At 39.6% G+C, this 13,333-nt stretch overlaps 1 protein-coding gene across 1 annotated transcript in view; it reads left to right on the forward strand.

Annotated features, from left to right (window-relative positions):
* Nucleotides 1-13,333, forward strand: part of ACOXL (acyl-CoA oxidase like) — a 1,233,832-nt gene that overhangs the window by 160,835 nt on the left and 1,059,664 nt on the right. The window contains exon 4 of the mRNA XM_053712602.1: nucleotides 2,797-2,895. Within this exon, the coding sequence (XP_053568577.1) occupies nucleotides 2,797-2,895 (99 nt within the window). The remainder of the gene's footprint in view (nucleotides 1-2,796; nucleotides 2,896-13,333) is intronic.

Below are 13,333 nucleotides of genomic sequence, written 5' to 3' on the forward strand. Positions count from 1 at the left end.
ATACAAGTAAATCAGAGGACCAGAGACTCACTCCGTTGGTGGCTGTCCCTGGACAACCTGTCACGAGGGATGACATTCCGCAGACCAGAGTGGGTCATTGTCACGACCGACGCCAGTCTGATGGGCTGGGGCGCGGTCTGGGGATCCCTGAAAGCTCAGGGTCTTTGGTCTCGGGAAGAATCTCTTCTACCGATAAATATTCTGGAACTGAGAGCGATATTCAATGCTCTCAAGGCTTGGCCTCAGCTAGCGAGGGCCAAGTTCATACGGTTTCAATCAGACAACATGACAACTGTTGCGTACATCAACCATCAGGGGGGAACAAGGAGTTCCCTGGCGATGGAAGAAGTGACCAAAATCATTCTATGGGCGGAGTCTCACTCCTGCCACCTGTCTGCTATCCACATCCCAGGAGTGGAAAATTGGGAAGCGGATTTTCTGAGTCGTCAGACATTGCATCCGGGGGAGTGGGAACTCCATCCGGAAATCTTTGCCCAAGTCACTCAGCTGTGGGGCATTCCAGACATGGATCTGATGGCCTCTCGTCAGAACTTCAAAGTTCCTTGCTACGGGTCCAGATCCAGGGATCCCAAGGCGGCTCTAGTGGATGCACTAGTAGCACCTTGGACCTTCAAACTAGCTTATGTGTTCCCGCCGTTTCCTCTCATCCCCAGGCTGGTAGCCAGGATCAATCAGGAGAGGGCGTCGGTGATCTTGATAGCTCCTGCGTGGCCACGCAGGACTTGGTATGCAGATCTGGTGAATATGTCATCGGCTCCTCCTTGGAAGCTACCTTTGAGACGAGACCTTCTTGTTCAGGGTCCGTTCGAACATCCGAATCTGGTTTCACTCCAGCTGACTGCTTGGAGATTGAACGCTTGATCTTATCGAAGCGAGGATTCTCAGATTCTGTTATCGATACTCTTGTTCAGGCCAGAAAGCCTGTAACTAGAAAGATTTACCACAAAATTTGGAAAAAATATATCTGTTGGTGTGAATCTAAAGGATTCCCTTGGGACAAGGTTAAGATTCCTAGGATTCTATCCTTCCTTCAAGAAGGATTGGAAAAAGGATTATCTGCAAGTTCCCTGAAGGGACAGATTTCTGCCTTGTCTGTGTTACTTCACAAAAAGCTGGCCGCTGTGCCAGATGTTCAAGCCTTTGTTCAGGCTCTGGTTAGAATTAAGCCTGTTTACAAACCTTTGACTCCTCCTTGGAGTCTCAATTTAGTTCTTTCAGTTCTTCAGGGGGTTCCGTTTGAACCCTTGCATTCCGTTGATATTAAGTTATTATCTTGGAAAGTTTTGTTTTTAGTTGCAATTTCTTCTGCTAGAAGAGTTTCAGAATTATCTGCTCTGCAGTGTTCTCCTCCTTATCTGGTGTTCCATGCAGATAAGGTGGTTTTACGTACTAAACCTGGTTTTCTTCCAAAAGTTGTTTCTAACAAAAACATTAACCAGGAGATTATCGTACCTTCTCTGTGTCCGAAACCAGTTTCAAAGAAGGAACGTTTGTTGCACAATTTGGATGTTGTTCGCGCTCTAAAATTCTATTTAGATGCTACAAAGGATTTTAGACAAACATCTTCCTTGTTTGTTGTTTATTCCGGTAAAAGGAGAGGTCAAAAAGCAACTTCTACCTCTCTCTCTTTTTGGATTAAAAGCATCATCAGATTGGCTTACGAGACTGCCGGACGGCAGCCTCCCGAAAGAATCACAGCTCATTCCACTAGGGCTGTGGCTTCCACATGGGCCTTCAAGAACGAGGCTTCTGTTGATCAGATATGTAGGGCAGCGACTTGGTCTTCACTGCACACTTTTACCAAATTTTACAAGTTTGATACTTTTGCTTCTTCTGAGGCTATTTTTGGGAGAAAGGTTTTGCAAGCCGTGGTGCCTTCCATTTAGGTGACCTGATTTGCTCCCTCCCTTCATCCGTGTCCTAAAGCTTTGGTATTGGTTCCCACAAGTAAGGATGACGCCGTGGACCGGACACACCTATGTTGGAGAAAACAGAATTTATGTTTACCTGATAAATTACTTTCTCCAACGGTGTGTCCGGTCCACGGCCCGCCCTGGTTTTTTTAATCAGGTCTGATAATTTATTTTCTTTAACTACAGTCACCACGGTACCATATGGTTTCTCCTATGCAAATATTCCTCCTTAACGTCGGTCGAATGACTGGGGTAGGCGGAGCCTAGGAGGGATCATGTGACCAGCTTTGCTGGGCTCTTTGCCATTTCCTGTTGGGGAAGAGAATATCCCACAAGTAAGGATGACGCCGTGGACCGGACACACCGTTGGAGAAAGTAATTTATCAGGTAAACATAAATTCTGTTTTCGAGGGGACAGCAAATTTACACTGTTATACAGGCTGTACACTCACTACTTTACATTGTAGCAAAGTGTAATTTCTTCATTGTTGTCACATGAAAATATATAAAAAAAATATTTACAAATATGTGAGGGGTGTACTCACTTTTGTGAGATACTGTATGTTCAGCCACCAATGACCAGCTAGTTTCCAAGATTACTCCTCCTGAGCCTACTTTGGTATTCTACTCCACAAAATATACCAAGAGGACAAAACAAATTTCATAATAAAAGTAAATTGGAAAGTTGATTAAAATTCTAATTCTCTTATCTGGATCATGAAAGTTTACAAAACTTTTTTACTTTACTGCCCCTTTAAGAGTTGTATGTTATAATTTGAACTCATCATGGTGAAATATAAAGAATAATTGGTAAATCAATTTGCTAGTTTTTAATAGTAATCAATTTCTCTTCTTTCAACAGGATCAGAAGTTCACTGGGATGTTTGCAATGACAGAACGAGGGCACGGCAGCAATGTCAGAGGAATCCTCACAGAGGCTGTCTTTGATCCAGTTTCCCAGGTAAAAATACCTTTCAATATAGCAAAGTGCACTAATATCTGTTGTGATGTAACTCTAAAAATGGTAGGTCTTTAAAGGATCACATGATATATATTTTGTAAAACTATATTGCAGTGATGGCTAACTTGCTAACATATGGGGGCCACAGATCAATATTTAAGAACCCTTAAGGGACACACATGCATTTATAGCTTTACACAAATAATATAGGGTTAGAAAATGATGCACATGTGAACCCTATTAAAAGGCATTATTATAATAAATACCTTATATGTAATCTAATTAAACTGTGTTTGAAAAACAAAGCTTGTACATATCATAATTTTAATGTTTACATTTTCATGATATGAACGATAACGACCACCCATAAAAGGAGAGGCAAAGCTTATGTAAATCCCGAACCCTCCCCCCATTCAATGACGAAGCGGCTGGTTTAGTTAATTTTAATATCATGTTCAGTCCCCATCGCATGCGCACTTACAAATAGTTCTGATTTACATAGAAGTTGGAAAAACAAATTTGGGTTTCCTATCCCTTTCATTTTCAGTTCCAGTTTTTCTTAGGGCCACAAAAGCTAGTTCCGGGTGCCGCTAATTGGCAATCCCTGTTATGTAGTATAAAACTATTTCAGTTTTTTCCCTGAGGCCAATTTGAACTTTTTTTTTTTTTATCATTAATTTAACTCAGTAGTACTGTAACAGTGCTTGAAAGGAATCTCCTATAAAGGGACATAAAAGGGCAAAAAGAAAACATTGTAATGTGTTTGCTATATGTCAGCAACAGTGCTATAATAAAATGCTCTATGTGTTTAACCCCCATGCAAAGGGGTCAAATACATAGTTAAAGTTAGCTCTGGAGAAACAATGTGCTACTGGGACCTAGCTGAACACATTGGATGAGCTTAGCCATCAATCCCCTGCTATCTTCTAGTAGTGCATTGCTGCACATGAGCTTAGATAGGTATGGTTTTTAACAAAGGGTACAAAAAGAACAAGATTTGTCAGTAACATTAATTTCTTTCCTATGGCATTGAGAGTCCACGATTTCATTCCAATTACTAGTGGGAATTCAACTCCTGGCCAGCAGGAGGAGGCAAAGAAAACCCCATCAGAACTGTTAAGTGTCACTTTCCTTACCTATAATCCCCAGTCATTCTCTTTGCCTTTATCATGGGAAGGATGTGCGAAGATGGTGTCTGAAGAAAATGAATCCTTTAATGGGTACTTTTTCCCTGCAAGCAAGGATTGGGGCAGTGCTGTGTCCATGTCAATCTCTTTAGTAAGAGTAATAGTGGATTTTAGCAGTTGGAGGTTGGTGAGGTAGTCCTTACTTTTAACTCCAACAATGTATGCTAACCCCGCTGTAGAAAACCAGGGTTGGTCACTCTGTTTTTTCTTTTATCTTCAGGTCCCTGTAAGCGGTCGGATGAGGCTGACAGACCTGCAGCTGCTGTGACTGCTCCACAGCAGAAGACCCTGGAGGCTAAGTCCTTTTGTGTATATTTCCAGGAGAATACATTCAAATGGACTGGGATAATTCAGGGACCTAGTGGGACCTGTTACTCTCCTGAGGGGTTAATATATTTGTATTAATAATATCCATAGTGTGGGATATTTGGGGGCTGAGCAGTTTGCTGGTTTATTAGCCAGTCTCAGGGATTTTTTGCCGGTCAATTCAATTAAAGTAAAGACCAGGCTGTAAGTGTGTGGGGACGCTAATCACGGTACTATTGTAATTTCTCCCTCACACTTCTTTTCCCTGCAAGGTCTGTTTTTTTATGGATATTCCAGTGCCTATCTGTTTTCTTAGGGGCACTGTATTATGGGTATGCTTGTTCAAAATATAGCACAAGACAAGTTAACTACCTAGTACCTCAGCATCCCCTGGTTTGTCTCTGGGTATGACAGTGTGGGGCATGACATATGCTTTATCTGAGTCCCTCATATTGGTTTTAATTAAAATACATTTTTATTAAACACTTGTCCCGTTACAAAGCATACATCAATGACAATACATCTTTTGTTGTGTCACATATATAGATATCTATGATGTAATTATAGAGCTATACAGAGCTTAGGAGGAGGTACAAATTTGCACTCCCAGTGTTCACCTTTAAATGGTAATAAAACTTCAACAAGCCTTAAACAGGTAACTAACAGAATGAATATAACAAACAAACCAATTTGCTGTGCGCCATCGATCTATTACGTATATTCTAGTATCTTCTAATAGATATATATTTATAAAATATCCATCACGTATACTCGAGAGTATCATCTGACCCTAACTGAAAAATGTCTCATGTCCCCCCTATAGAGGTATGGATCCTACCTCTACAAAGTTACTCAGAGCCTAAATAGACTTATCATGTGTAATCCAGTGGAACCAAACCTTACTGAAGGTCTCCACTGAGTCTTGAAGGTGTGCAGCTGATTCATACATTCAGGAGATATTTTTAAATCTGCTTAGTACCTCTGTACATATTAGTGCTCCAGTCTTCAATATTTAGCTATAGCTATACGTGTTGTTCTATATATTATTCGTAGAAATGTATTTATGTGTGAGTTAAATCTTGGGTTTCTGTCATTTGGTAAAGCCCGTCTCTGTGTTAATGTCGCATGCTCCTCCAGAATGGTAGATAAAAACTTAGCAAGGTCCAACCATACTTTTTGTACCTTTGGGCATGTCCACCACATATAGCCTCTATAGCAATTTTTGGAACCACCCCATATCATATGTGATGTTTTCAAGGGGGTTAAATACCAGTGAAACATAATTTCAATACAATTTTCTCTAAGATCAGCAGTGAGCAGGCCCCTGCTTGCATTATAAAAAATCTTATTCCAACTTGACGGATCTAATTCCTCATCCAAATCTCCCTCCCAATGAAGGACAGAGGAAGACTTAGAGAATGCATCTATCTCCTGAATTGCGAGATATAATTGGGACACAGCCTGCTTCTGTCTTTGTGTAGCACTACAAAACCTTTCCAGAGTGGTCTTAACCTTGAATTCCCAAGAAGAACTAATGTGTGTATTGTAGAAGCTATCTGTAAATACATAAACCATTGTAGTTTTATTGCATCTAGTTTCTGTTGTAGTTGGGTGAATGTCAGTATTCTGTTATTGTCAAGAAAATCCGCTATACAATATAGATCCTTATGTGCCCATTTTCTTATCTGTTGCCTTGATTCTGCTAGTAATATATATATTTAGGGGCTTAATTAAGGAGTTATTGGGCAGTAAGACTCTGTCTCTGTTAATCAGAGCAAAATGTTAAGTTGTTAACATGGTTATCCGATTATGGTAACTGTCATCAGCTTTACCTTTTCTCTTTTCCCACAATATGTCATCTTGTGAGTCATACCCCCCCACAGCAGCTTCTAACTTAGTCCATATCACGTCATCTTGTGTCCAGCCTAATAGAGAGTTTTGGGCTAGTCTGACTGCTGAGTAATAATCTGCCAAGTTGGGAATCCCTACTCCACCCAGCTGTCTGTCGGGTTAGAGTATTTTGAGAAATTCTCGCATGTTTGGAATCTTAGAAATTTATGCAGATCCGACTGTAGAGATTTAAGTTCTGATCTGTCTATTTTAATCTGTAATGTTTGAAATAGATATAAGATTCTCGGGAGAATATTAATTTTTATCGATGACATTCTGCCGTACCAAGAGAAATTAAATTTCTTCCATTTGGTCAAGTCAGATCTTATTGCTTTATATAGAGGGATGTAATTAGCTTTATATTATTGAGCATATTGTGTCGTCAACTTAACACCTAAATATTTTATCTCCGTTTTAACCCATTTATAATCAAAGTTAGCTTCGATCACTTTAATATTGTGCTTAGCTAACCCAACTGGGAGCGCCTCACATTTGTCCAAATTTAATTTATAGCCCGAAGCATCAGAGTATTGTTGTATAATCTTATATAAGTTGGGGAGAGATATTAGTGGATTAGTCACTGTCAATAATGCGTCGTCAGCGAATAGTTTTTTTTTTTTTATGAATGTGTCCCAGATCCATGCCAGTAACGTTAAGGGAGTTGCGTATATTTGCAGCTAAGGGTTCGTTACATATGGCAAAGAGGAGGGGTGAGAGTGGACAACCCTGCCTGGTGCCATTCAGAATGTCAAAGGTCCGAGACTGATGTCCTATTGCCCTAATGTGTGCGGTGAGGTTGGAATATAGTCCCTGTATCACTGTCAAAAATGGTCCCTTGAAGCCTAATTCTGTCAATATTGTGTTCATATAAGTCCAGTCTACTCTATCAAATGCCTTCTCTGCGTCCAGCGAAAGAAGGAATTTTGTGATTATGAAGATAGTCAAGTACAGTGATCATTCGTCAAATGTTATCTGGGGCTTCCCTATTCTTAATAAATCCCACTTGATCTTGGTGTATGATTGAGGGTAAGATATGTTTGAGGCGGTTAGCTAATATCTTAGTCACAATTTTAATGTCTTGGTTTATGAGGGATATGGGTCTGTAGCTAGAACAATGCGTAGGGTTCCTACTTTGCTTCAGGATTACAATTATTTTGGCCTAGGAATAGTATGTCCTTCTATAACATAATTAGCGAATTTAACTAAGTGAGTTATTAAAGCTTGTCTGAAAAGTCTAATACTCTCCCGTAAAGCCACCTGGGCCAGGAGCTTTCCCCGGTTTTAAATCTTTTAAAGCCAACACTACTTCGGCCTGTGTAATTTTGGAGTTCAGAGTATCTTGATCCTCTTTCGTCAGAGGCGTTAATTTGGCATGTTCCAGCAAACTTTTAAGAGATTTATGGCTGTCATTGCTATGTTGTACCTTTTTCCCATCATAGAGAGCGCTATAATATTCTGCAAAAGTATCAACAATTTCCTGTGGGTGGGAGGGGGAGTTTCCCCCTTTAGTCTGTATAGTCGGGATAGACATTGCTTGGTAGCAATCTCTAATCTTCTTTGCCAAGTATTTATCTGGCTTATTCGCATAGATAAAATAGTTTACTTTAAGTCTTTGTGTGGTCCTGATTGAGTTGTCGTTTAGCAGTGTTAGTAAGGCCTGACGTTTCTGTTGTAATGTGTGAAGAGTAAGTTTTGAGCTAATTTGTCTGTGCTCTCTCTCTAAGTTTTCTATGTCAGTTTGAAGATTCATAAGTTGTGCGTTTGTTTAGCTTCTGTAAAAAGCCTAGTAGTCCTCTAACCACGGATTTATGAGCTGCTTAAACAGAGATCGGGTTTAATGTCGTGTCTTTGTTGATTTCCCAATAATCTCTCAAGTATCTTAGAATATCCTCTTTAGTTTAGGGATTTTTTAGACAGGCTGGGTCAAATGACCATGTTTTAATTCTTCCCGCCTCCCCAATAGGACCCATTTGAAGTTGTGTGATGGAATGGTCCGACCACACACAAGCATGTATAGTGGCCGATTGTAGGGATGATTGCAATATTTGGCTGATGTGTATATATGGTCAATCTTGGTATAACATTTATGTGCTGATGAATAGTTTGTAGTATCTACCGTGTCACCATATAATGTCAGCCATGCATTTTGCAGACCATGAGGCGATAACAGTTCATTAATATTTTTAGCTATACTCTTCTGTCGTGCTTTTTTCTTTGAAATATCAGTCAACCTAGTCTTTATCAGTGCCACTAGATCTATGTTAAAGTCTCCTGCAATGATAATTCTTGTTTTTGTATTGTTGTTCATTTGGTGCATATATATATTGCACAATAAAATCTATATGTCTTGGATATGGCCATGAAATGATATGTCTTTTATGTTTTTATGGGAAGTTCTTATCTTCAGGTCTTGGATTTATTCTTCCTGTTAACTGCAGACCACTTTGATATTTTGGGTGTTTGAGAAGTAGCCATATCTTCTGCCGTCTCCATCCATTCTGTCTCTGAAAGGATCTCCGGTGTTTCCAGGCCAATTCTCTTGCATACCTCACTGTGGTCATCTTCCCATCCTTAAGTATGTTTAGGGCAAATGGGAAACCCAGCGGTACGAAATCTGGTGCTTTCGTAATATAGTTGTCAACGGACGCAGCCTATTGCACCGTTGTAAAGTCCGTATGTAGAGGTCTTGAAAAAATTGAACCACATTCCCCTGAAACTTGACTGAGGGTTCTTTATGGTCTCATTTTGAGGATCTTTTCCCTGTCAGTAAACTTAAGGAGCTTAACTATTACATCCCTCAGAGGTAAATCTTTTTAAAGGTCTTGCTCTAAGAGCTCTGTGTGCTCTCTCTATTTGAAATTCGGTGTCTTCCGTGTCTGATGTAATGGCACCAAAGAGTTTTTGCAGGTACGCCAGTATATCTGAAGCATTAACCGATTTGGGTATTCCTTTTAGCCTGATGTTGGATCTTCTGCTGCGATTCTCCATATCGTCCATCTGTTCATGTCGAGCCATTAGCTGTTGTTGTTGGGAAGACATTTTCTGTGATATTGCATAAACATTTTCTGCTAAATCTTCTTTCTCATTTTCCAGCGTTTCAACTCTGTTTCCAATTTCAGTCATTTCACTTTTAATAACTGACATACTATTAGTAACAGATGTATGTAAATGGTCAATTTTGTCCCACAGTTTTTCAAAGTTGGCAGCAATGTCTTGTTTAGACACCAAGTGATGCAGATCTGCCTTTGTAACCGGAGTTTGATCATCCAAAGAAATCTGTTATCTGGTTTCTGAGTCTGACTCTTGCTCAGTGTCCATATTAATGGCTTCTGGCTGTTTATTAGATTTAGCTGTTGTAAGAAGTATAATTTGGATTACAATTTCTTGTTGAATTCAGACTTAATATCTAAACCAGTTTCTAGGAACAAATTGAACTAACTAGAGAGTGGTATCTCATTGCAAATATGTACTAGACTGAAATACAACAGATTGTATCTTTGAACAGAAATTCAAATGATGTCGTTTCACAATCACCACAGAGATAAAGGCTTATGGAGTCCTTGGATCATAAACACCATTGTCCAACACATTCCTGGAACTTCAAAGGATCATAAACAGCATTGTCCAACATCAAACAGTGTACGCCTGGAGTCCTGTCAAGTGTGTTGTCCAACATCAAAGGAGGTTAACAGCTTATGCCCTGGAGTACTGTCAAATGTCATTTCTTGGACAACGGTGACACCTACAGGTAGCTGGCTACTTTTGCTGGGACTTATCAACTGGACATTTAAGCAATAACAGCTTATGTCCTGGAGTCCTGTCAAATGTCATTTCTTGGACAACAGTGACACCTACAGGTAGCTGGTTACTTTTGCTGGGACTTATCAACTGGACATTTAAGCAATTATCAAATGGACATTTAAGCATTTGATTGGCTAAGACATTCTTCAAGGTGGGGCTATATTTCTTTAAATATGCTGTGGAAAGAACAGACAGGTAGGAAGGACACATAACACCAACAGGTAATAGACAGACTGCAGCAATCTTCGCATGCACCCACCCACAGGCATTAGTTTATAGTGTAGACAGGTTAGATGAATAGAGCCTTGTATATCAGACGCTTCTCTTACTCTTATTGTAATTGCCTATTGTTTATTAAATTTACCACATATAAATATTATGTGTAAGTGAAATTTATTTATTTAAAAACATAGTTTGTTGTTAATGGAAAAGCCTGACAGGTTTCAGTCATATCCCGGTATTTAGGGGGGCTTTTTCACATTGGCGAAGCCAGGCAGGTTAGCGTTCCAGTTTTTTTTTTTTTGGAATACAAGAGCTTGTGGAGCCCAATACAAGCGGCTGCACTTGCAGCAGGACTCAGACGTGAGGGATCTGGAGAGGGCCGTACAAGGACAAGATTACTGGACCACTTGTTATAAGGTAAGATGGAAGCTATTAATAATTTTGCTGATGATTCAACTGTTGAATATGTATGCAAAGATGGTTTAACTGAATTAGATTTGCTAGATGATTTGCTGCAGCAGTTTGAGAAGGCTAATAATAAAATAGGGAAATTTGTGCTGAATAAAAGAAAAAAATATATTGCTAATCTTGCTCAGCTAGTTTTACAATATAAGTGTGCTTTAGAAAAGAGAAAAGTTTTTACCACAGCAGTAGTAATGCCTGTAAATGTTTCTGTTACTGATCTAGACATTTGTCCCACATGCCATTTAAGTAAAGAAGATATAGAAAGTCTAGGGGAACAATTTGTACAAAGAGGACACACAATAGCAACTTTGACACAAAAATTAGAAGAAGAGCGTCTTAGACATTTTACACCCTTTCCTATTTACACTGCAACAGGGGGAGAAGAAGCACAATGTCACACACCATTACATACAAATAGCCAGGATAAATTGCAACGTCCACTTTTTACTAGATCTGAAGCTAGCCCCAACACACATACCAGAACACATAACTTCCCCACACGTACCTCCTCAGCAGAGGACCCATATAAAAAATATGCTCGTGAAATCAAGACACTTATTCCACCCTTTAATTCAAATGCACATATTGTAGATAATTTAGTTACCTTTGAACAATTTGTTACCCAGTATAGCCTTGATGACCACACTGCATGTCAGCTTCTTAAAATCTGGTTACCCCCCCACTACAGTAACTCATTAGAACTCCAGCTAGAGTATGGATATTGGGCTGACAAGGAGGAACGCAGTAATCAAATTTTAGGTCTTACTAATATAGACACTACTGATACATCATTCCTAGACACAATCGTGCCCCAGCCAAATGAAGACCCATTTGCATTTTGCACTAGATTTCATGAGGTTTACTGTAAAGTTTATAAAAGACCAGATCTACAAATTGGAGATCCAAAAATGTTACGCATATTAGCAGGGAAATATAAGGGTATGGATTCTACTAATCGTAATTTACTAGCTACAGCATGTAACTTTTATGAATTTCTCAGAATGCTAGATGAATGGAGGAAAGATCAAGCCCTTAAGGTTAAATTTCCACAAGTTTCCCTAATAACTAAAAATGAGGGTAACAATACACTTCCAGATAAATTCAACACATCCCGTATATGTTATGCATGTGGAAAAATAGGACATATTAAAAAACACTGCTGGCAACGCAAAAACAGTAATGAAAAGAGGGGCCAAGTACATGCTGGGGTATACCACACCTTTAGACGGCACAATCCCAATCCATATACACCATTAAGAGAGCAGCTTAAAAAAGGATACTATGATCCCAGAACCACTCAGGTCAGAACCGTAGAGGATCCTAAATCCTATGACAAAGATACAGCTAAAATTCCAACTGCACCCCTAATTGACCTCAGTGATGGAGGACATGATGTGCTCTCACAATAGGGGTGTCAGGCCCCTGTTAAAATGGTACCTATCTGCCAGTTGCAGAAGGACCATAGCGGTAGACCTAGTGTTTCAGGTGTGGTTGGGGGCCATCACACAAATATACTTCTGGACACAGGTGCTTCCGTTAGCCTAACATCATTACCACTCTCTGTTCCACTCTCAACACCACATACTCACTTAGTAGGGCTACGCGGGGCACATACAAAAGCATTGCTTGCACCCTCAGTAACCATACAGCTAAAATCTTGGAGTGGCACATTTCCTTTTTGGTGTACTTCACAGGGAGATGAAACAATCCTTGGTGCCGATATAATGCGCACTGCTGGGATGCTTATTGATTTATGTAATGGTATGCTATGGAAAGACACATGTAATCGCAAACCTGTTACTTTGGATTTTGAACACCTAGCCCCAATTCCACCAATTCATTTGATACAAGATGCCCCTTTACAATTCCCTGTTACAGATAATGAAACAGTTAAGACTTTAGTAGGAAAATTCCCATATGTGTGGGCCCAAGGTAAAAATGATTGTGGTGTGCTTAAAGGAAGTGAAATTTTGGTTCAGGGACCTGACCCTCCACCACAGAGACAATACAGGTTTCCTAGTGAAGCTATTCAGCCAGTTAGGGAAATATTACAACAATTACAGGAGCAAGGAATTGTGCGGCCGTGCAATTCTACAAACAACAGCCCCATTTGGCCGGTAAAGAAGAAAAATGGTACATATAGACTGACTATTGATTACCGTATGTTGAATAAATATACTCCACCCATCACTAACATTGTGGCTAGACACATGATTAGAGAAGTTAGATATATACACTTAAGGTAGTTGAAATCATAACTCATCTGTTCGGCCAGCATATCCATAACCCACACTGATAAAACCACAGGTCTGAAAAGGAAATGTTACTGTTCTAACACAACAAATACTCATGTGTCATTCAGACACAAAGAGGGGATGTAAGAAGTATAATTTGGATTACAATTTATTCTTGAATTCAGACTTAATATCTAAACCAGTTTCTAGGAACAAATTGAACTAACTAGAGAGTGGTATCTCATTGCAAATATGTACTAGACTGAAATACAACAGATTGTATCTTTGAACAGAAATTCAAATGATGTCGTTTCACAATCACCACAGAGATAA

This window comes from Bombina bombina, chromosome 4 (assembly GCF_027579735.1).
Source record: "Bombina bombina isolate aBomBom1 chromosome 4, aBomBom1.pri, whole genome shotgun sequence".
In the NCBI taxonomy this organism is placed as follows: domain Eukaryota; kingdom Metazoa; phylum Chordata; class Amphibia; order Anura; family Bombinatoridae; genus Bombina; species Bombina bombina.